Here is a 24,447-nt window from a genome sequence, read left to right as displayed (position 1 = left end):
CGATGTATATGAGAAAGAATTCTTTTAGTCTCAGATTTCCAGGAATGTTTCAAAGGGATGAAAACTGAATTTTAACTTGTATTTATTTAGTAACAAGCACGTGAATGCCTACCATATCTCAGGAACTGTTCTCAGCCCTGAGAGTACGGTAGGGAACAGGTGAGGCCAGCTCCTTGCTGTTGGAGCTCACTGAGGAGAGGAGTACAAATAAATAGTAATACCGATATTATTATTTGCTTATATTATTATTAATATACTGAACAAATAATACAGATACAGCTGGCATTTATTTTATGTTTAGTTACATGCCAGCAACTGTGTAAGAATTTATATTTATTAACTATTCGTTTCTCACAAGACCTTATAAGGAAAATACTACTATTACCCCCTTTTCAGAGGAAGAAACTCAGGCACAGAGTGCTTAGTAACATGTCTAAGGTCATGGAATCAGGATTAAAACTCAGGTGGTCTGTGTAAGATCTAATAAACACTTCCAAATATAAATGTCTCTTCACATTAATTTTTCCTTCACTTTATATTTCCTTCCCATTTCTTAGATAATAAAATGGCTAAAAGAAGTTTCTTTTGGACACTGCACTGCCCCCACCCATAACAAACTAGTAAGTGAAAGTGAAAGTGTTAGTTGCTCAGCTGGGTCTGATTTTTGCAACCCCATGGACTGTAGCCCACCAGGCTCCTCTGTCCATGGGATTCTCCAGGCAAGAATACTGGAGTGGGTAGCTGCTGCCTTCTCCAGGGCATCTTCCTGACCCAGGGATCGAACCCAGGTCTCCCACATTGCATAAACAATGACATTTTCACAGAAAAAATGCATAAAAAATAAAACACAAAACAAAAGCAAATCACACCACCATCTGTTCAAATTCCCTGTAAATGTCAAAGTGTGAGTTGCTTAGTCATGTCTGACTCTGTGACCTCACAGGCTGTAGCCCGCCAGACTCCTGTCCATGGTATTCTCTGGGCAAGAATACTGGAGTGAATTGCCATTCCCTTCCCCAGGGATGGAACCTGGGTCTCCTGCACTGTAGGCAGATTCTTTACCATCTGAGCCACCATTCCCTAGTCAAGAGTTAAAATGCAGCATGTGCCACAAGGCTATCTTTTTCCATATCATTTAGACATGATTTCACAATTGCAGTCTTCTTTCAAGACTTGACATAAACCCAACCCAACCAGTCCTTCCAGTAGTTAAAAGTTTAGCAGTATTTATTTTAGTATCTCCAAGGTAAAGCTTTATGATACCGACAATCAGCTCACAGGGGCTCAGGAAACCTTGACACAGAGAGGAGGGGCACCAGATGTTTTTAACTACACAAGTACAGTATTTCTCCAGCAAATCCTAAAAAATCTTTCTCATAATATTTCACTTAAATCAGAGTTCTCTGAATTGGGTCTCAGGAATCTTCTAGACCGATGTGAGAGAAGTCTGAGCTTGAAGGAATTTCTCAGGAAATTAAAGGAAGATGATTTGTGCCAGATAAGGGGCTCTGCATTAGGTTTATTTGCCTATATGCCTCGAGTTCTAAGATTTGTAATGAGTCCAGATGGCCAAGCAGACAAAGTTAGAGGTGGGATGCATAATTCTGAGAGAATGTCTCTGGCACTCATGCTGAGGAGGATGACTGGACTGTACAGCATGTTACTTTTCAACCATGTTTCAACTTTGCTAAAATATTCTCTAGAACAATTTACCAACATAATATTCCCACAGGACATACTTACTTTTCTCATTCTTCATTTCTTTGTTCTATTTAGTTCTATCAGACATTTTCATTTTTGTTAATCTCATCAGGATGACATATTATATTTCACTTTAAAGTGCATTTCTGTGCTTACTAATAAGGTTAGGCACTGTTCCATGATCACTGGTCAGTCAGTCTTCCTCATCAGTGAAATAACTTTACATTCTTGGCCCATTTTACTATCTGGCTGTCTTTCTCTTACTGATGGGCAAGAGATCTTTATACAATCTGGAAATGAGTCCCCTGTCAGTTACTTTTTGTCAAGAACATGTTTCCCAGTCTTTGGCTTGTACTATATAAATTTCTAATCATGTCTTTGTGTATGGTTTCTTTAAGATATCTTTCCTTATCCGAGGTCATAAACTTACGGTCCTATTTCTTTTAAACCTTTTATTTCCTAAACTTTTTCACTTTTTAAAGGTTTTTAAACTGATTTTAAACTTTTTTGTATGTTTGCTGCTGCTGCTGCAGCTAAGTCGCTTCAGTCTTGTCCGACTCTGCGACCCCATAGACAGCAGCCCACCAGGCTCTGCTGTCCCTGGGATTCTGCAGGCAAGAATACTGGAGTGGGTTGCCATGCCCTTCTCCAGGGGATCAAACCCGCATCTCTTAAGTCTCTTGCGTTGGTAGGTGCGTTCTTTACCACTAGCACCACCTGGGAAATGCAAAAAAGAAAAAAATCTAATAACTGATTACTGGATGATAGTTGGATGGCCGACTCAATGGACATGAGTTTGAGCACACTCTGGGAGATGGTGAAGGACAGGGAAGCCTGGCATACTGCAGTCCATGGAGTCACAAAGAGTCAGACGCAACTGACTGACTGAACAACAACAACAAAACAGAAACACATGTATCATGGTGCGTCAGATTACTAGGGTTCCAATCACGTCTCTGCAGCTTCCACCTGTATCACTGTGGACAAGGGACCCAATTCTAAGACCTCATTTTCCTCTTCTATGAAACATTAAAAATAGTAACTGCCTAACAGGATTGTTGTGAGAATTAAATATAAAGGTGTTTTTTTTTCTGATGAAAAAAAAAATTTTTTTTAATTTAGGTGCTGCTGTCATTGTATTAATTTATCTTTCATTCAGCAACCGTCCTCAACTCTGTTATTAGTTCTAATAATTTGACAGGAGATTCTTCTGGATTTGTAGACAATCATCTGTAAGTAACAGATTTATTTCTTCCTTTCTGTTTATTTCTTTTTGTTTAATTTTACTGAACCTTGAAAGAACGATGATCTTGTTCTTGATCTAAATAGATTGCTTATATCTCACCATTAAGAATAAAATTTTCTTGGGTTTTTGGGTAGAAACCTTAAACAGATTTTTTAAAAACTCCCTATTTTTAACTGTCAAAATATATAAAATGAACAAGTGTTGACTTTTATCAAAGGATTTATCTGTATCTATGAAGATAATCATTTAGTTTGCCTTGTTTAATTTTTAAGTTTTGAATGTGACAACCATCCTGCTTGTGTTAAGTTGCTTCAGTCATGTCAGATTCTTTGTGACCCCTATGGACTATAACCCACCAGGTTCCTCTGTCCATAGGATTCTCCAGGCAAGAATACTGGAGTGGGTTGCCATGCCCTTCTCCAGGGGATCTTTCCAACCCAGGGACTGAACCCGAGGTTCCTGCCACATCTCCTGCATTGAAGGCAGACTCTTTATCACCGAGCCACTGGGGACAACCATAGGTACATTTAAAGTTTTGCTTCAATACTCATGTGATAAACCTCCTGTGCTCCTGCTTGCCTCATATCTGTTGCAGGGATGTAAATGAGTACATCAGACTGAAGAGGCAAGTGGCAACATCAAAAACTAACGCCTTAAGGCAAGGCAAAATTCTCCCTTAGAAATTGTAATAAACATAGGAATCTTGTAAACATATCAGCATTGCCTTTTAATAAAAAACTCAAACATAAAAGAATTCTACAGGGTACAAGTGTACATAAAGAATTCTAAAAATAGAAAAATGTCTTAAATAGAAGCAAAGAAACATGCCATATCTTTCCAGTGACAGTCTTAAATAGCTGAGGTGAACTATGCTACTTAGTATTTTCAAATTTATTAAAAGGGATATTGGGAAGAGTTGTCAAAATCAACTTATTTTTAGCATGCACTGTCATATTTCCTGAAAGGATCTGTGGGCAACTCAGAAACATAACTTTGAATCAGTTTAAGTCAGAACTCATGCTGGAGAAAAATGACATAATTCTTATTTCGTTTATAGCTTTGAGTATACCAATTAATTTTACACTAAACCAAAAAAGGTTTTATTTGAAAATAAATGGACTTGGAAATTAAACTGATTCACTAGAGTAATAATTTGACAAACTTTCAAAGAAAAAATTCTGGATGAGCTAGATTATATGTGACTCAAATATTAAATAAACTGAACTAAAAAAAAAAAAAAAACACTTTTTCCAGTAACTGAGGTATAGAACCTCTTCTAACTTTTCTTTTTTCATAATATAGAAGAGCTTTAATATAAATAAAGAGATGAATAATGATATAAAAGAACTTCTTTAATCCAATGACTGAAAATGTTGTATCTTTTTTAGTATTATGAAAAACACCCTCTGAGAGTTTCTTGCAAATCAAACTCAAAGTAGGTTTTCATTTGATGGAGTAAGGACGCCCCTAAGAAATTCTGTCACTGACTCTATTTTTATCTCTGTACATTTTCTGGTCTTGTTAGACCTGCCGTCTCACTGGCCTGTTCCCAGTTCTACAAAGGCAAGAGAAAGAAAAAGACAAACTGAACCCTAAACCTAATCTCCAATGAAACCTGAAGGAAAACTTAGAAATTAGAGTAATCTCATAACATTATAGAATAGTTAAGTTATATGGAGGGTCTACTATGCTTCAGTGCTTTACATGAGCTAATTTAAATTCAGTTTCAGTTAGCCTCACACTCTAAATGATTTAAATTCTAATTCAAACCAGTATCTGATCATTCAAATTTTCTATCTGTCAGATGAGGTGTGCTAAATAAAATCTAATTCATCTCCCATTACATTCAAAATAATAACTTAAATATAATAAGGTTATCAGAATAACGATACTTCATACCTTTTCTTTCTATACCTTTATACCTTTCCTGTATCTAGCTCTAATTATTAAGACGACCTACTATGGTTTTTCCAGTAGTCATGTATGGATGTGAGAGTTGGACTGTGAAGAAGGCTGAGCGCCTAAGAATTGATGCTTCTGAACTGTGGTGTTGGAAAAGACTCTTGCGAGTCCCTTGGACTGCAAGGAGATCCAACCAGTCCATTCTGAAGGAGATCAGCCCTGGGATTTCTTTGGAAGGAATGATGCTAAAGCTGAAACTCCAGTACTTTGGCCACCTCATGTGAAGAGTTGACTCATTGGAAAAGACTGTGATGCTGGAAGGGATTGGGGGCAGGGGGAGAAGGGGATGACAGAGAAAGAGATGGCTGGATGGCATCACTGACTCGATGGACATGAATCTGAGTGAACTCCGGGAGTTGGTGATGGACAGGGAGGCCTGGCGTGCTGCAATTCATGGGGTTGCAAAGAGTCAGACATGACTGAGCGACTGAACTGAACTGAACTGAATCTCATAATTCAATTCCTTTTTTTTAGTTTATTTGGTGCTATTCTATAATATCTAAATATATAGCTTTTGTATGTGATAAAAATATTCAGCAAGGATAAAATGTTAGCAATCCTATTTAAAGATTTAGAAACCATACTAAACCAAGAGCTCCTAAACTGAAAGCTTTTAGGTCTTTCTAACAATAAAACAAGGACTTCCCTGGTGGCTCAGAAGGTAAAGCATCTGCCTTCAATGTGGGAGACCCCGGTTCGATCCCTGAGTTGGGAAGATCCTCTGGAGAAGGAAATGGCAACCCACTCCAGTACTCTTGCCTGGAAAATCCCATGGTCAGAGCCTGGTAGGCTACAGTCCTGGGGGTTGCAAAGAGTTGGACATGACTAAGCGACTAAATTTTCAACTATCAATAATAAAATGGTCCAATGAAGGCTGCGCATCCAAACATGCCTATTATTGGGCAGGCAAGAGCAAGTGGAAGCATACTGGACCAGGAATGCAGAGATGTAGTTTAAGTCCTGATTTGGCTGATAAGTTGCTACAAACTTTCAGACAAGGTAAGTAGCTAGTTTAGATCTCAGTTTAATAATATGAAGCATGAGAGGTTTAACTAGGCAATTTATGAATTCTAGATTTCAATGGAAATACTTAAGAAATCAAGAAACACTCTGAGAAAGTGTAAAGTTAGAAAAGCAGAGAAAACTCTAGAGTCTGTGGGAAATGTCTTTGCTTTAGGAAAATTTATCAGGAGGGAAAAAGGACATAATTTAAAATTCCACTGGACAGCTATATAACAAAATACATTTAGCTTTCTACATTATCTTGGAAAAGGCTGCTTTAAAAATTTAAAATAGGAAGACCATTGTTAAATGTTATTATTTCAAGCATAGTATATTAAGTTCAGTTTTTTAAAGTTAAATTGTTTTAATTATTTTATTTTTCCCCATGAAAATTTAGAAATAAGGAGTCCTTACGTACATCATTTATACAACATGCTTATAACTATTTCCAGAACTTGAAGCAAAAGCATACTGTCTTTAATTGTTAAAAACATTTACAGTTATTGATCATGCCATATGATACACTATTTCTCTGATCTGTTAGCAAGTCCCTGGTGAACCCTACAATGGCCATTTATAATATTCTTTTTACTAGAAAAAGTGCCATATATTTTACAAAGATTAACTTTTGAACTAAGTTTCAGGAATTCATTATAGTAAGAGAAAAAAAGGTGAATATTTTCTATACATCCTGAATTTCTGAAAACTTATATTCTATCAGGTTGATATTCAAAATGTAAAATATTTGCTGTCTCTCTAGGAACTACTGAGTTTCCTGCTAGTTTTTAAAGCAAGAATAAAGCAATTTCAGCCTTGGGATTCACTGGCCTCCATCCATCCCAAAGCAGATGTCCAAGAAAATATGTAGATAAATTTGAGTATTAAACCTTAACATACTGTTGAAGTTATTATGGAATAAGAAAGTACAGAATCATAAACAATTTTGGAAATAAGAGAAAAAACACAGTTCTCAGACTGATGTGTGTGACAGCTGGTGCGGTAACACTGGGGACCAGCCCAGGCCAGGGATGAGGTTCTGGAATGTGGCCGCTGGAAGGGTTCTGGCATCTGTACATTCCAACCTCAGAGGAGGAAACCTGGTATTTGAGAAATGTACTGTGCATGCAATACTGAATATAAAATAGCTCTGACAGTAATGGCTCTTGTTTGAAAACCTGGAAAGCTACTAATGCGGCTTCCCAGGTGGCGCTATGGTAAAGAACCTGTCTGCCAATGCAGGAGACACAAGAGAGTCGGGAAGATCCCCTGGAGGAGGAAATGGCAGCCCACTCCAGTATTCTTGCCTGGAGAATTCCATGGACAGAGGAGCCTGGTGGGCTACAGTCCCTAAGGTCGCAATGAGTCGGACACAACTGAGCAACTGAGCATGCGTGCACATACAGCTAGCGGAAGCTACTAACAGTTACGTAAGTCAAACAGGTTTCCATTTACTCATAGCAGAGAAGAGGAGGCATTTCAAAAGGCATAACAGACAGGAGTGCAAATGGATAAAACTAACAGATCTAGAAAATAAATCTGTAGTAAATTTTCAAGAAGAGCTGTTCAGACACAGAGGAGATAAGAACATTTCATTAGGAAAAAGAGAAGCAGAAAACTGGCAACAAACTGCTTCTTCAGAATATCCAATACAACTCTTACATGGAACAGTATGCCTGTGTTCCACTAAAATACTTGGGTGTTTGAATAAAAATATCTCTTTCTCAGAGTTAAGAATGAAACCAAAGCAACTTCATACTGCTGCTCTTCCCAGGGCAGGACATAAACAGTGATAGATAAACCACGAAGGGCATGCTATGATAAGAGCTTCAAAAATCACCGTTTCCTTGGGAAAATGGGCATCAGGGTATGGTTAGGACAGTCTTCTTATTCACATCATATGTTTACTTTTCTGGGACTTACAAATTTTAGTAACGAACATGAAAGAAGGCTCAAATTTAGCTTATGTGATTTTAGGGTAATATAAGTAAATTTTACATTTTTCTTGCTAAACTGGTACTGACTTTTATTTTTAAATTTTAAATTACAAATTAAAACAAGAAATATGACTGGTGTTGTTCCTCAACTCTGTACAAAAACAAAGTAAAATTTTCTTTTCATCTCGGTAGCTTTACCACCTCAGTTATTATATAAAAGACTCTTGACTAATTTCATTTCTAAATACAGAACAAAAAGATTTGCATTTTAGCAGAGGAGAGTGGGAGGAAACATGAGGTGGATATAAATTCGTGACACTAAAGGATTCTAATACTAGAATGGGTTATAATAAAAAGACTGTAGAAGCATCTCTGCTGAGGATTTTTAAATAATCTGGGCTCTCATTTTTCCAAGGTGAACTAGTAGTATTTGATATGAAGCTTAAAAACTAGTACTATTTTAAGAGAACACTGATTTATATATCTGTCTTATAGATTAGATTGCAATAAGCAGAGATTCTTAGGAATTCAGTAACCTCAAAAGTAAGAGAAATATAAAGAAACCAAATGGGAAGGAAATCCAAGGAAAGGGGGACATACATGTAGCTGATTTACTCTGCTGTACAATAGACACTAACACAACACTGTAAAGCAATGATACTCCAATAAAAATGAATTTAAATTCTATTGCTGAAGTTCTAGAAATAAGAACATGATGAACCTTAATCTTAACAGTGTGAAAATTGTTTTCTTGAAATTATTTTTTTATTAGATTAAAATGTAGTCATATTTCACTTTGATGTCAAAAAACCCTGTGCACTTTATTAAGCTATGAAGTTTGGTGTGGAACACTGATATGATCAGGGTGGGTTTTATTTATGTAGGTTATTTCCCCCTTCCCTTCCCATCCTTTCTTTATGCAGGAGCTGGAGCAGAAACATCCCATAACTGAAGAAGACATGATAGATAAGGAGAACTCTTTTTAAAGGCCTTAGAAGCCTGCTCTATGGAAGATCTGACCTTTGGCCTGGGAAATAAGAACTTGGACCTTGGAGTCAGATAGACCTGAGGGCTGGAATCTACTTTCTCATCACTTACCACATGCAAGGTCTTGAGCAAATGACCTATTTAAGTCCAGTTCCCTCAAACACACAGTGAGAATGGCAATAACAATATCTATCACTCAGGGTTGGAGAAGGCAATAGCAACCCACTCCAGGACTCTTGCCTGGAAAATCCATGGACAGAGGAGCCTGGTAGGCTGCAGTCCATGGGGTCACTGTGAGTCGGACATGACTGAGCAGCTTTGCTTTCACTTTTCACTTTCATGCATTAGAGAAGGAAATGGCAACTCACTCCACTGTTCTTGCCTGGAGAATCCCAGGGACGGGGGAGCCTGGTGGGCTGCCGTCTATGGGATTGCATAGAGTCAGACACTACTAAAGCGACTTAGCAGCAGCAGCAGCATCACGGGTATGTCAATAAACAGGAGTTGTTTCACCACTGCAATTTCTCTGAACATTTGTAGAATCCTCTGAGGTACAGGGCTAACCAGGACCTGAGTTGGCTTTACAAACCAGGTTTGATCGTATCTGGTCTTACCTCCTAAACTCAGGGCTGAGGTCACTAAGGAAAGGTGCACGTAAACACAGGGTCACTTTCTAGTTTCTGCCCGTATAATTGTCTTATGTGCAAACTTAACCTAAGAAACTTTGGATTTCTGCTCTCTCATCTTAAATATCATATAGTACTACATAATATGCTAAAAAAGAAGTCAGAGTTGTAAACCATTATCATATGAGCAACTGGGGCTTCTTTAAAAGTTGACAGTGAAAAGGAGCTTTAAATTCTGAGCTTTCTCCATTTGTGGTTTTGAAAATCAAAATAGCAATATTATTTAAACAGTAGTAGAAAAGAAAAATGTTCAACTTCTTAACAGGGCTAGTCTGTGATTCAGAGAAAACTGTGCTCTCCATGTTATCTTAATGAAAAATATTTATAACCAAGATCTGAAGAAGCATCATATAAATATGGGAAAAAAGAATTAATGCAAATATATCATGGATAGAGATAGCTATCCTTACTAATGCCAATGAGGAGAAAAAGGGCAGAAGGATTACTTCCTTGTGCTAATTTGAACAGTCTCTACAGACTACCAAATTCTTTACAGTAAATCAGTGCTGCCTATTTTCTATTTGTCAATAACTGAGATGTTATTTACCTAGCAGGAAAAAAAAATTTTAATATGATATATATTTGCTGCTTATGAAACAGATATGTTCTTTTAACATGCAAACTTTTGCACATTAACCTGAGGTCTGGAAAGCATTAAGAAATAAGCTGATCTGAAATTTTAAAATAAGTATTTCCTGAACGTAGGAAAGTAAGAGATAATACCTACATAGTTAAATCTACTTCAAAAAATGATCACCTCTCTACAACCACGCCAAAGGTTAAAGCTCAGTTATTCCATTTGTGCATAGTTAAATAATTAGCCAGTCACCTAAAAGCAGCCAAGGAAATACGTGCCCAAATGCAATATGAAAAACAGTCTCAGTGAAATATTTGTCAAACACTGAATAATTGACTGAGATGTCCTTACCTCTCGCTGTGGCACAGGTTTTAGGATCAATAATTAAAATTATTCCAAATGGCTGCACTCGGCAGTAGGCTCGACAGGACACCGTGGCTCTGCATTCCGTGCAGAATGAAGGACAATCGCACCGGCTCAGACTTATCCACCACCACAGGGTGACTCCCAGTCAGACCTTCCTGGCACGCGGAAGCTCCAGCTCTGCTCCCAGCAGTTTCCTTAGCCCCGGTTTCTGGTCTTTGGTCAGGCAGAGTGGTTTGTGTGCACGGGAGAGCTCTGCCTGCAGGAGCTTAATCCTCTCTTTGCATGTCCTGCTTTCCAACACAGCAGAGACGCCCCAGCCCAGCCACACTTGCAGAACAGGCTTCGCCAGGATAACTCCACCCACCCACTTCACACAGGTACATGTCTTCTGCTCAGAAAACACTAGGACTAAACTGATACTTAATTAATACTTTAACTTTTTAAAAAGTCACTGACTATTCAGTTGTTTATATTTGCTATCCATATGGGAGACAGTGTATTCTATAAAAATGATGGTATTTACACCCAATTAAAACTTAAAAAAAAAAACAAAACCTGATCTAGCAGGAAGTACTGTCTACAAAAGGCTGAGACATTAAATTGGCAGCGACAGGCTGGGAGAACATAACTCTGAATATCTTTGCTGATAATGAGTCATGATTGTTTTCTACTCAGACAAAAAAATCATCAATGTATACCGCCTTTGCATGAAAAATTCTGAGACTGGAATGCACAATTTTTTAATATGCAAATGAAAAATTTTTTAACCTGAAAAGTTTTTTTCAGAATTAAAAAATAAGAATTGCACATGACCAACTATACTTCAATACAACAACAACAAAAAAATCCAGAATTAAATGTTTCTGATTATGACCTCCTCCTTTATGGACTGCCAAGTGTTAAAATTATAGCTCTACTTATACAAATATTGAAAAGATTCAATATTTATACTAAATAGCAGTACTACACTGTTAACTTGACTAGATATGAAAAAATTAATGAATTGGAAGATATTAAAATATTAATATTAAATTAATATTTTCTGTTCTAAATGACTTTTCACCAATACCAATATAAATCCATGTTCAGACACTTGTTTCTAGTAAACAAAATGATGTCTCATTTGCCAGAAAGATTCTAAATAATTTATAGACAGTCTTCATTATAACACTATGAAGTTGATGAGAACACTATTCCTGTCTTAGAGACGAGGAAGCCAAGGTCACACAAGCAGGAATTGTTGAATTCAAGATGCCTGGTGAGTATTTATCATTCTTTCCTCTCTGGTCGCAGTTCTGAATAAAGGAGTGTTGATAAATGGTAGGCCACAGTAAGAAAAACAATGAATTGGTGTGATTTCACAATACGAAGAGACCACAGAGAAATCCAGGGCACGACAGGAACAAAACACGTGGATTTTTTTTTACCATTGGAACAGCTGTGGACTTATGGATTTTGATGAATAGGAAATGAGGCTCCCAAGAGTTTATTCACGGTGGAAAAGGCACAGCCACCCCTCCTCCCCACTCCCTTCCTCAGCACTGAAGACGCAAGGGTAGGGACCCAACAGAAAGAGGAGGGGGAGAGGGAAAAAGGGGGCAGGGTAAAGGAGAGTCCCTGCTGTAGAAAAGCCACCTGGGGGACACTCAGTGCAACTCAAGAGCCCCTCATGCTCCCCAACATACGAGCACAGACGGGATAAATAAATTAGACGGTAACTCTCCTGAGTGCAGGAGAATAACAAAACAACCCTCACCTGAAACTCAGAGGCTGCACTTTCTGCCATGTAAAAATACAGGTAAGGATGTGAGTGTGTGCAAACCTTGGTAAAAGGGGACTGAAGTGTGTAATCTGCTTCACTGCATGGTGACAATGTCATTTCCTGGTTTTGATGATGTACAGTATAGTTATGTGAGGTGCGACAACTGGGAGAAGTTGGGCTTTGAATACATGGGACCTCTCTGTACTATTCTGGTAACTTTGTCTGAGACTATAATTATTCTAAAATACAAAGTTTAAAATGTGGCTCATCATGCTCTGTCTTTCAATGACTGCTGATGGCACAGGAGAGGTCACCTGTTACTTTCTTCTTGCTTTTTACAAAATGGAGGTTATCCTGTGAAGAATTAAGATGGGTCTATGTGGCTAGTGGGGGCAACAAGAGAATTCCCTGAGAAGGCAACTTTCTAGTCATTCTGAGGGTCGCTGTCGATGGAGTGAGATGTGATCTGACTCTGGATATGTTTTTGGCCATGAAACTGGTAGAATTTACAGACAAACTGTCAAAGGTTTGAATAATTTGGGTAATTTTATGATAGAATTTTCTCTGCTCAAAACCTTCTCACGTCTTCCCATCTAGCTTTAAACCAAAGTCCAAATCTACACAGTGGCACCCAAGCCCCAAGGAGAATCTGATGCCCTTCCACCCTCCAGACCTCACCCACGTCTTCACTCGCTGCTCTAGTCAAACCGGCCTTCCTGCTGAGTCTTTAACGAGCCTGGACACGTGCTGCTCAGTGTCCTTACACTGGCAGTTTCCCCTCTGGGAAGCTCTTCCCACAAGTAAGTGCTTATCTTTACTCCTCATCTTTACTCCTCATCTCCTTCAGGTCTTGGCTCCCAAAGTTACCTTCTAATGGGGCTTCCCTGATAGCTCAGTTGGTAAAGAATCCACCTGCAATGCAGGAGACCCCAGTTCAATTCCTTGGTCAAGAAGATCCCCTGGAGAAGGGATAGGCTAACCACTCCTGTATTCTTGGGTTTCCCCTTGTGGCCCAGCTGGTAAAGAATCTGCCTGCAATGTGAGAGACCTTGTTTGATCCCTGGGTTGAGAAGATCCCCTGGAGAAGGGAAAGGCTCCAGTATTCTGGCCTGGAGAATTCCAGGGACTATCCATGGAGTCACAAAGAACAACTAGGCGACTTTCACTTTCATATTACTTTCTAATAAACCCCTCCCTGACCACTCCACTCTCCTCCTCTGAAATTACAGCCCCACAGGAGCCACATCCCAGTACTTTCTAACCTCACTTCTAGGCTTCGTTTTTCTCCATAGCACTTACCCACCTCAGTGTATGTTTAATGTGTTTGCCTTTTTCTTTCCCTCTCATCAACTTGAATACAAATAGCAAAATGACAATATTTTTGTTTGTTGTGTCCACTATTTTACCCTAGTACTCGGTATGCACTCAGTAAATGTTTGATCACTGAATGAATGAATACTGGAAATGATCAGAAATGGAAAAGTTGCTTTATATATGGCAAGGATTAGATTGAACCTACTCCAAGCACTGGCTAAGGCCTAAATGGGAGTTTAGGCCTTTGATACTAGTGAGCTGAGGTGAGGTGAGGTGAGGTGAAGTCGCTCAGTCGTGTCCGACTCTTTGCGACCCCGTGGACTGTAACCTACTAGGCTTTTCCATCCATGGGATTCTCCAGGCAAGAATACAGGAGTGGATTGCCATTTCCTTCTCCAGGGGATCTTCCCGACCCAGGGATCGAACCTGGGTCTCCCGCATTGGAGGCAGACGCTTTAACCTCTGAGCCACCAGGGAAGCCCTTTGATACTAGCAGTAGAAATTATTCTTATGCATAATTATTGATCAACTGTTTTAAAACAAATGCTATGTATAAAGGATGCAAAGTAATATACAATAGAATATCTATCCAGAAGCAATTCTAGGTTAAGAAAAAAGACACACAAAAAGTGAAGTATAAAATTCAACATAAGCTAACTTATTACCAAACTCTGTTTCTAAATGAGTAACACAAGGAACAGCTACTGTAGGCTATAGGCCTTTGTTATTCAAAACAGTCTTAGGACCAGTATTATGGAATTACCTGGGAGCTTCTTAAACATACAGAACATCAGGCCCCACCCTAGTGAATCATGATCTACAGTTTTTAACTCTCTCTCTCAGGCAGACTGAATGTACATTCAAGTTTTTGAAGCAGCGGCCCAAGGAGCCTCCATGAAGAACAGAGTAAGTCATCTCATGCAGAAGAAAGACCACAGGCATAGAGGCGGGGGAACCCAAAGTACAACCAAGCGGAGAATAAGGAAACATATTATTGATACTGAGTAGAGATGAGAAAGGGGAAAAACAGGTTACAAACATAAATGTTCCAGTATTTTATGGAGCATCTTAAATTCCAGGTTGAAGCTTTAGTATATAATTCTGGCACAAAGGGAAATCACTGGGGTTTTCTGAAGTCAGGGATTATACGTTATAAAGGTTGTATTCTGAAGTTTTATTTTAGTAGTAAATATTAAGATAGACCAATTCCACAGGCATTAATTGTGCATCCCGTGTGCACATACCCTGCGGGGGAGACAAGGATGAATGAAACACATTTGTCACCAGTGAGGAGATGGCAACTTAGTGAGCAAGGGAAACAGCTGCTATTAGATCTGACATGGGGGTAAACAGGACGCAGGCCTGGGAATAATGGTCAGGGAGAGCTGGTCAGGGAGAGGTGGGCCAGGGAGAGCCAGTCAGTGGAGCTTTCATGCACAAGATTATGGCCTGAGTCTAAATACAAGGAAAATGTCAACTCAGGGGGAGTGGGAAGGAGGGCATTTTGGCTGTAGGGGCAGCAGGAGCAGAGGGAAAGCTACATGATCACATGTATGTATGTTCTGAGCACACCAAAGCAGAGCCCAGGGAGCACGGGGAGAAAGAACAGAACCAGAGAACAGAGGAGGAGGATGGCTGAAAATGACACAGCAGAGTCGAGTCTGGAGGTACGTTTTATGTGCAGTGAGGAGCAATCGAAAGATATATTTTTTAATTAATTAGAGAGGCTTAGAAAGAATGATGGCTGAAACAAAACTAGCAAATGAAGTAGGTTCTGATAAGCTCTCATCTTCATTTCCCCTTTAACACATCTTTTGCCCTAATTACTGTTCTGTTCATTTCCAGAAATACATTTTTATTTTCTCTTGTTGTAATAGAACCAAAAGATATTAAATAAATAATTTGTTTTGGGAGACGAAACAATAAACTTTACCTCTATTCAGTGTTCTGTGGTGGGAAAATTCTGGTTTTTGAGTTTAACAATCGCAGATGAGTTTAATCCACCTGGTGCAAGGCCAGGGGTACTAAGTGTGGGCAGTGATTACCAGGAGAGGTCAAAAGACTTCTCAAGACCAGCTGTGAAACCTCGGGCACATCGTGGAAGTCTTTCTGAGTTGCTCTACTAGTTAAAAAGGGGTGTGTTTGGAACAAAAATACATTCCGCATACTAAGTATCCTGCAAGGCTGTATTGAGATTCAAGGTCCAATTTAATAAAAATATAGTATTCTAAAAGTCTAAGGCAACTGCAAACATGTGGTATTTTGAATTCTCTGTTTTTCCCTGAGAGTGAGAAAAGTATTATCTTGATATATCTATGTATTTGGAGAGAAAAATACCTGGGCATTCTAGCATTTTGGAACTCCTTTAAATCTTACAGCAATGCCTCCTAGGGCACTGATTTTAATATCTGATTCTTAAGACATTTGCCTCCAGAGCGATAAAGTAAGCATGTGTTCAATGGGAAGAATATTCAATACAATGTTCCACATGGGGTGAAGTAAAAACCGGAACCTTTTCACTTGCTAAAGTGACAGTGAGGAAGCATGGTTACAGAAGAGCAGAGTACTGCACACTCAAAGAAAGAAAACAAACAGCCCAGAAGCAAACAAATGAACATAAAGGAAAAAAAAAAAACTATAATTAGGCAAAATTGCAAATAAAATAACAACAACAAAAACAAGATTCTGAAGGGCCAGTTTTCTAAAAGAATACAAGGACATTTTACTTTCAAAATTACAAATTCAGGCTGTTGCTTTATAAACTACTTCTTAAATGAATGTAAGGATTTCGTTAGCATTACATTTGATCACTGTCTTTCCCTAAAATGAAAACCTCAGGTCCTTCTATGTCTGCTAGCAAAAAAATTCATGATGCAAACTCTATTCAAATGACCATCCAAAGAAACTGGCTTCCACACCATGGGCCCATGAAAGCAACTGTAATTTGTTTGTTACAGGTATACTGTGAAATATTTACATATAAATTTATACCAACAAATCACACATTAAATAAGTTATCTACATAAACTAAATAGACCTAATTTTAGACACTCCTGAATTTAAATGATATAACATAGTAGATAAGCATAAATTGATAAAATAATAACGGCTGATAGTGATTAAGTATCCACGGGGCTTTAAATGCTTTACATCTAATCTTCAAATGAATCTTGGCTCACTTCCTAGATGAGGAAATTAAAAATCAGAGAAGCCAAATGACATGCACAGGGACAGTAAAACATGGCACAGGGATTAAAACCCAAGGCTGAAACCCGTGCTCTCACCTCTGTCCTGCTTTTCACATAGGTATATAAACTAAATAAAACATCTGCATTAAATCTGCTTTCACAAAATACCTATTTATGGGGTGGCTGCATTAAGACCTTAGAAATTACCTATTTGGACAGGGTAGAGTGAAGGGGAGATTATGGTCTATAAAGAGTAATATATGATTAGTGTAAAGGAGTTAAACAGTACAGAGCAAATGGAAAAAAAAGAAATGTCTGTTGCTATATTTTCAATCTCACACGCCTCTCCAGTGAGGGACGCATCCTCCTGATCCTCTGTGAGTTTACAGCAGGACTGTACTGCTCTGTGATTTGTTCTTTCATTTAACAACACATCACAGGAAAAAAAAACCCTGGGTGAGCACATATGCTTCTACTTTATTCTTTTGAGGGCTGCAGAGTACTTCACAGTACGGAAGTATAACATCTATTTTGAGAATGTGATTTTCAGCCTTTGTGTATTAAAGCAATACCGTAAGGAGGATTTACCTGGATAGGAGGTATAGTTAAAAAACATGAAGCAACCAATTAAAAATTGACAAAGGACTAGAATAGACATTTCTCCAACAAACACATGAAAAGATGCTCTATGTCATCACGCTTCTGTATAATCACCACCTGGGCCAACAGAGCATTACCAGCACTTCCAGATCCTCCCTCCTACCCACCTGCTCACTCTCCTCTCCAGAAGTACCACTGCCTAAAGTTTATCACCACACAACTCAGCCCTGAACTCTATGACTTTGAACTCTCTCCTTACATATATGGGATTATACAGTGTAAGTATGTAGGTAAATCAGGCTTCTTTCCCTCAATATTTGTGTGGGACTCATCCATGCAGTTGCACATAGCCATGACTCATTTCATTTTCAGTGGAGGAATCTACTGAATGAGCACGCCTTTATTTATCTATCCCACTGTGGATATACCTTTGAAATTCTTTAGTTTTTTGACAATTAGGAATAAGGTTGCTATGAACACACTACATACACACCTAAGAGTGGAGCTGCTGGGCCACAAGGTATATATGTGTACAGCTTAGTAGGCAGTGCCAACACTGCTTGTCCCACATCACGCTACCCTGCAGTACATGGGAATTCTCAGTGATTTACACCCTTGCCAACTTTGGGTATTGCTACTCTTAAATTTTAAGCATTCTTGTGAGTGTGTTTTCATGAGTTAATAAAGTTTTGATTTGCATTTCCCTAAAGACTCATGATGTGGAACAACTTGTGCTGTGCTTATTTAGCATTTTGATATCTGTTGTTCAAGTTTTCATGCAATTAAAAAAAAATCAGTTTATCTCTCCTTTTCTGATTCTTTACATACTTTCGTTATGTGACCTTGGTCAGATAAGTGTGCTGCAAATATCTTTATCACTTTGTGATTTGCCCTTTTCACTATCTTAATAGTATATTGCAATTTACTTTCGGAACTTTCAGTTTAATAATTAAGCTTTTCAGTTAGGATTACTGCTTTATGTATAACCCAAGATCATGATGGAGAAGGAAATGGCAACCCACTCCAGTATTCTTGCCTGGAAAATCCCATGGATGGAGGAGCCTGGCAGGCTATAGTCCATGGGGTTGCAAAGAGCTGGACATGACTGAGTGACTTCACTTCACTTCACTTCTTCACTTCAAGATCATGAAAATAGCCCATGATGATATTCCACTGTATTCTCTTCCAGAAGCTTTGCTGTTTCACCTTTCACATACAGATCTATAATTTTCAAGAGCTAGCACCATTTACTGAAATGACTGTCCTTTTCACAATGCTCTACAGTGCATAAATCAAGGATCTATTAATGTATGTCCACAGGTTTGTTCCTGGACTCTGTTCTTTACCGCCATTCTATTTGTCTATCCTTGTATCAACCTCAGTATCTTAATCAGTGAAGCTTTAATAGTAAGTCTTGATATCTATAATATTAAGTTTCCACTATTTTGTTCAACATTGTCTTAGGTATTTTGGGCTCTGCATTTCCATTCAATTTAGAATCAGTTGTCAATTTCAACACAACTCCTAACTTAAAGCTTGGCGCATTATCAACAACTTGGCCCTATTGGGCTTCCTGCATTGTTCTGAGAGCACCAGGACTTTCTCTGCTCCATTAATTGACACCCTGAGGGCTCAGGTCCCCTCACACTGAGTCACTTCTCTGGATTTCCCTCTTCTGCTTCATCTTAGCTCAGTAACCGCTCAGGACCTTATTAACTCTCCAATGCTTCAAAGAGACCATATTATATTTTTACATTTCTGTCCAGATTTTCTGTTTTCAGAGGGGAGGTTTGTCTAAATTCTCTAGTCCTCCATTTTTAGAAGCTCATGCCCATAAAGTAAGCTTTTCTTTTCTTTTCTCTTCACTCTTTCACAACCTTCTGCCTACTCCTTCCCTCTCCAAACTCGCTCTTTCTTTCTTTCTGGAAGAAAAGGTGGATAAGATGGGAAGATGAGGGATTCAACCATGGAAATTAATAAAGACCAAGTGTTGACCCTAGAAAGAAAACACCTGCTATGAGAACTGCAGAATTCATTAGATGGGCTTAAGAGAGGCTGCACAGAGAGAAAAGGTCAGCAGAAAGCACGTGAGCTGGAGAGAGGACAGTGAGCCAACATCAGAGAGGTGAGTGACATATGGAAGGGGTGGAGGGGGAGAGAAGTGTGCAAAAGAAACATCTGCGGAGGCAACAGCTGAGAAGACTGAAAACTTGAAGAAAGACATCAGTAAATAACTGCTCAGTAAATGCCAAGCAGGAGACACACACAGAAGTCCTCATGCGCTTCCTTCCTCTTCCTCCCACTCACCTCAGCCTCATCAGCTGTCAAAGCAGAACCTGCGGGGACGGAACAAACGCCAGTTTCTTTGGAACAAGCGTTTACCTTTCTTCCTCTTAACTCTCCTCCCCACCTCCCCACCCCACACACGCCCTTTTCCTTAAGGTACCACGGATACGTGCTAACTTGGTCAGGACATGGTGATTCATTAACTTTATTTTTACAGACACAAATAATTGGTCATACTGAGAACATTAAGAGTTCCAAAGGGAAAATTTTCCTTACTGCCCTTGTTGTGCAATAATACAGGGAGCTTTAAGTTGCAGTCTCAAACTATAGCTCTATCTTTCAGACCTGGTATCTCACAGTGACAGATGGCAATGTTAAAAATAAATAGAACATTCAAGCTATTTGTACTGAAGGCAAAGACAGTTTTAAAGTGTGAAACAAGCCTGAGGCTGATAGAACTCACATTATCCTTTTCAAAATGTATTAAGAATGCACATTTCCCTATGCCAACCCTGCAGTGTTGCCCATCAGAGTTAAATATTAGCTTTTGAAGGTGTGCTGTCATTATACATCACTACTAATTTAGAATTAACAACGCCGTACAGGTCTATTCACAGAAACCCATTTTCCAGAACTGTCAATAACTGATTAACTTTCTCAAGTTTTAAAAGTGCTGGAGGTTATCACTACTAGAAATTCACTTTCATATTCAGAACATGAGAAAGTATTTGATATAATATCAATATTAAGCTAATTTTTAAAAACAGTTTATAGTATATCTGAGGTAACATGATCAAAATAAGACTTTATAATCAATAAAAGTTATATAGTTTATATAGCAGAAATACATGAAAATAATATACAAGAAATAACAGTAAATTTTTGATGTAGAATTTTGGTAACTTTAAAGCAGTGACCACAAAAACTCATGATCATCTCAGATGGATAAAAAGTATCAGCCAGGGCTTCCCTGGTGGCTCAGCGGTGAAGAGTCCACCTGCCAATGCCAGAGACATGGGTTCAACCCCTAGTCTGGGAAGACCCCACAGGCCATGGAACCACTAAGCCCACGCGCCACAGCTATGGAGCCTGTGCTCTAGAGCCTGGGAGCTGCAACTACCAAAGTCCGCACGCCCCACAGCCCATGCTGCAAAAACTAGAGAAGCCGCTGCAGCAAGGAGCCCACACGCCACAACGAGAGAAGAGCAGACGCTGCAACGAAGGCCCAGCACAACCAAAAATAAAAATTACATTAAAAAAGATTTCTGACAAAAACAACACCCTTTTATGATAAAATCATCCAACAAACCAGGAATTGAAGGGTACTTTGTCAACTTGACAAAGGGCATCTATGAAAACCACACAGTTAAAAGTTTTTACACAACAACAAACAATTAGATGACTTCTCCTAAAAGATCAAAAGTAAGACAAGGATGCCTATTCTCAAAACTTCAGCACTGTAACACATCCAGGGCAACTGGGCAAGAGTAAGACATAAAAAACATCCATATTGGAAAGGAAGAAGTAAACATGTCTATTCACAAATGACATGATCTTATATATAGAATATACCAAGAAATCTACTAACAACCTATCAGAACTCATAAGCATTTCAAGTCTCAGGATACAAGATTAAGATACAAAATTAATTGTATTTCTATGCATTTGCAATGAACGATAAGAAAATGAAACTAAGAAAACAACTCTATTTACAAAAGCATCCAAAGAATAAAAATAAATTTAACAACAGATATTCAAAACTTAAAAAAAAAAAACAACTACAAAAGTTGAATGACATGAAGGATCTAATCAAATGGGAAAATAATCTCATGTTCAAGGACTGAAAGACTTAAATACTGGCCAGAAGGTAATACTTTCCAAATTGATATGTAGATTCAATAAATCCCCATCAGAATTCCAACCATCTTCTTTTAGAACTAACAAGGTGATTCTAAAATTCATGTGGAATTGAAAGGCACCTGGAAAAACCAAATCAATCATGAAAAAGAATAAAGTAGGAGGACCTCCCAACTGCAAAATTTACTCTAAGCAATGGTAATCAAGACAGGGTGGTATTGGAATACGAACAGACATATAGATCAATGGAACAGAACTAAAAATCTAGAAATAAATTCATGCATCTAAGGTCAACTGAGTTTCTACAAGGGAGTCAAGTCAATTAAATAGGGAAGAAATAACCTTTTCAACAAATCATGCTTGGATAACTGGATATCCAATGGACTTGGACCTCAAAAACATACACAAAAATTAACTCAAAATGGGTAGTAGGCTAAAAAGGAAGATCTAAAACTATAAACTTCTTAGAAGAAAATGCAGAAGTAAATATTGACCTGGGGCTAAACAATGCCTTCTTAGATAAACATCAAAAGCATAAGTGAGAAAAGAAAAAAAAATAAATTGAACTTCATCAAAATTAAAAATATTTATGCTTCAACAGATGTCATCAAGAAAATGAAAGACAAAACACAGAATTTGAGGAAATGTATGTCTGCAAATCACATTATCTGATAAAGGACTTGTATGTGGAATGTATAACATGACCCAATGGTAAAAAGACAACCAAATTAAAAAATAGACAAAGGTCTGAACATTTCTCCAAAGATACACCAATGGGTAATAAGTAAACACATAAAAAGATGTTCAACATTATTAGCCATCAGGGAAATGCATATCAAAACCATAAAGATGTATCACTTAATACCCACTAAGACAACAATAACCAAAAATACAGTAACAAGGAAACAGAACAATTTGAATTCTCATATATGCTGCTGGTGGAAGTGTAAAACAGTGCAGCTGGTTTACAAAGGTAAACCAGTTTGGCGGTTCCGCCAAAGGTTGAACATAGAGTTATCATATGACCCAGCAATTCTACTGCTACATACATACTCAAGAAATGAAAACATATATCTATACCGAAACTTGTACACTAATTATTGCATTATTCATAATAACCCAAAATGGAAACCCAAAGTGAATGGATAAAATAAATACTGTATATCCATACAATGCACTACTATTTAGCCATAAGAGAGAATAAAGCACTGATATATGGATGAACCTTGAAAACATTATGCTAAATGAAGGAAGCCAGTTACAACAAGACTACATACTGTATTGTATTTCATTTGTGTGAAAGGTCTAGCTCAGAGAACTCTAGAGACAGAAAGTAGACTGGCAGTTGCTTAGAGCTAGGGCAAGGGAGAGGAGGAGCAGGGTCTGCTTGTGGGCACAGGATTTCTTTTTTAAGTTACTGATGCGACATTTCAAAAAGAAAAGAAAACTACAGCCAACACAACCACTAACGAATAAGTAAGTTCTCTCTGACAAAGTTGTTTTATGCTTAACAAGCTTGCCCAAAGAAGGGGGATTTAATAGAGGATAAAAATGCCTCGAAAAGAGACTGAGAATCCCAGGATGACGGGAGAGTAGGGCAGAAGGAGAAATCCACTTGATCACTTCCTCCTCCTTCTAAAATCTTCATTCTTTGTTTTTATTTTCTTTCTGAAAATTTACATCACGTTAAAAAGTTCCTGATGAAGTATTCTGTAAAATTCGTCCAGATTAAGTCACCCCAATAAAAACAGAAGTTTCCACTGTTTTGATTTTTACTCCCTGTAATACATTGCTTTACATATCTGTACAATATTCCACACACTTATGCAGCACTGTAAATATATTATATAAGTAATAAGAAATGCTGTTTAAAATAGTTTGGATGTTCACAGGCACTGATAAGATGTACATTCCCTTCATTTATTAATTTTCAGCTAATCATATTATCTCCATGTCAGGTCCTTAAACCTGACATTTTCTTTTATCATTTTGCTCATTAATTGGCTACATTCCTACTATATAATTGCAAAAGCAAATAATGACAAAGCTTAATGGAGCAAACAGTTCTTAAAACTGCCTAACATTTTGAATGCATGTAAACCTTTGTGAAATGATCAACAGAGAAAAAAGACTACACTAAAAATGAAAAACCACATTAAAATTAAGAATGCATATTATGACAATGAACACAACAGCTAAACAAGCTGCGTGCCTGACTGGAAGAGAAAATCTGGATCTTTAAGCAGTGGGTAAATAACCACGCTATAGAGAAAGAGTACTCACCTGGTTTTGGCACTGAGTTGGTCACTGACTGGGGAACTTTCTGATTAATTAACTCAACACAGTGTCCAGGGAAGAGTCCCACCTAAAGAAGAAAGGCAGCAAAGAGAGGATTCTAAACCAGGGAACAGACCAGTGTGTGAGCATTGCCAATTCAATTCCAGTAATGTGCTCCACAGCCCCTCCCAGCGATTCTGCTATCCCAAGACTCTAAATCACTGATGATGCCAATTATACAAACAAATAATAAAACAATCTGTTGCTATGAGTATATAGAGTCATGTGTTTTATTTGCCTAAAAGTCTAAGTCTTCTTTTCTAGTTTTAGCTTTTAATTTCCCAAACTTCTTTTACTCCAATTAAAATATTTAGTCTGATACCAAGCTATGCATGGCAAGAGGTATAATTTATACCTGTTAATAATTTACTTTGCTGAAATTTCAATCCAGTTGTGTGAACACTTCTACTGCCCACTTTCATATTTACTGACTTCTCTATGATTTTTTTTTCTCTATGATTTTTTTTAAAGCAACACTAAACCACATTCAACTTTTTTGTGTATTTTTTTCTTCATTATCTCATAGGTTCCGTGAAACATGACAAGACTAAAGTAACCTGATGAAATGATTGCTCACTTAAAATCCTGGTATTCATTCTCGGTAAACAGTCAGAAGTGTGTGGATAAGTGAGGAAGCAAGAG

General features: G+C 38.1%; 1 protein-coding gene and 1 non-coding gene across 3 annotated transcripts in view; both read right to left on the bottom strand.

The window, feature by feature from the left end:
• ARHGAP32 (Rho GTPase activating protein 32) overlaps positions 1 to 24,447 on the bottom strand; it is a 122,299-nt gene that overhangs the window by 26,797 nt on the left and 71,055 nt on the right. For both annotated transcript variants that reach the window (XM_068978079.1, XM_068978080.1), the window contains one exon: positions 23,752 to 23,833. In XM_068978079.1, coding sequence (XP_068834180.1) covers positions 23,752 to 23,833 — 82 coding nt within the window. The remainder of the gene's footprint in view (positions 1 to 23,751; positions 23,834 to 24,447) is intronic.
• On the bottom strand, positions 13,943 to 14,014 carry TRNAW-CCA (transfer RNA tryptophan (anticodon CCA)). The gene has a single exon. It is a non-coding gene; the product is annotated as a tRNA-Trp (tRNA).

This window comes from Capricornis sumatraensis, chromosome 8 (genome assembly GCF_032405125.1).
Source record: "Capricornis sumatraensis isolate serow.1 chromosome 8, serow.2, whole genome shotgun sequence".
NCBI classification, from domain to species: Eukaryota; Metazoa; Chordata; class Mammalia; order Artiodactyla; family Bovidae; genus Capricornis; species Capricornis sumatraensis.
Note: the sequence above shows the minus strand (reverse complement) of the source record. Positions and strands in the feature narration are given on the sequence as shown.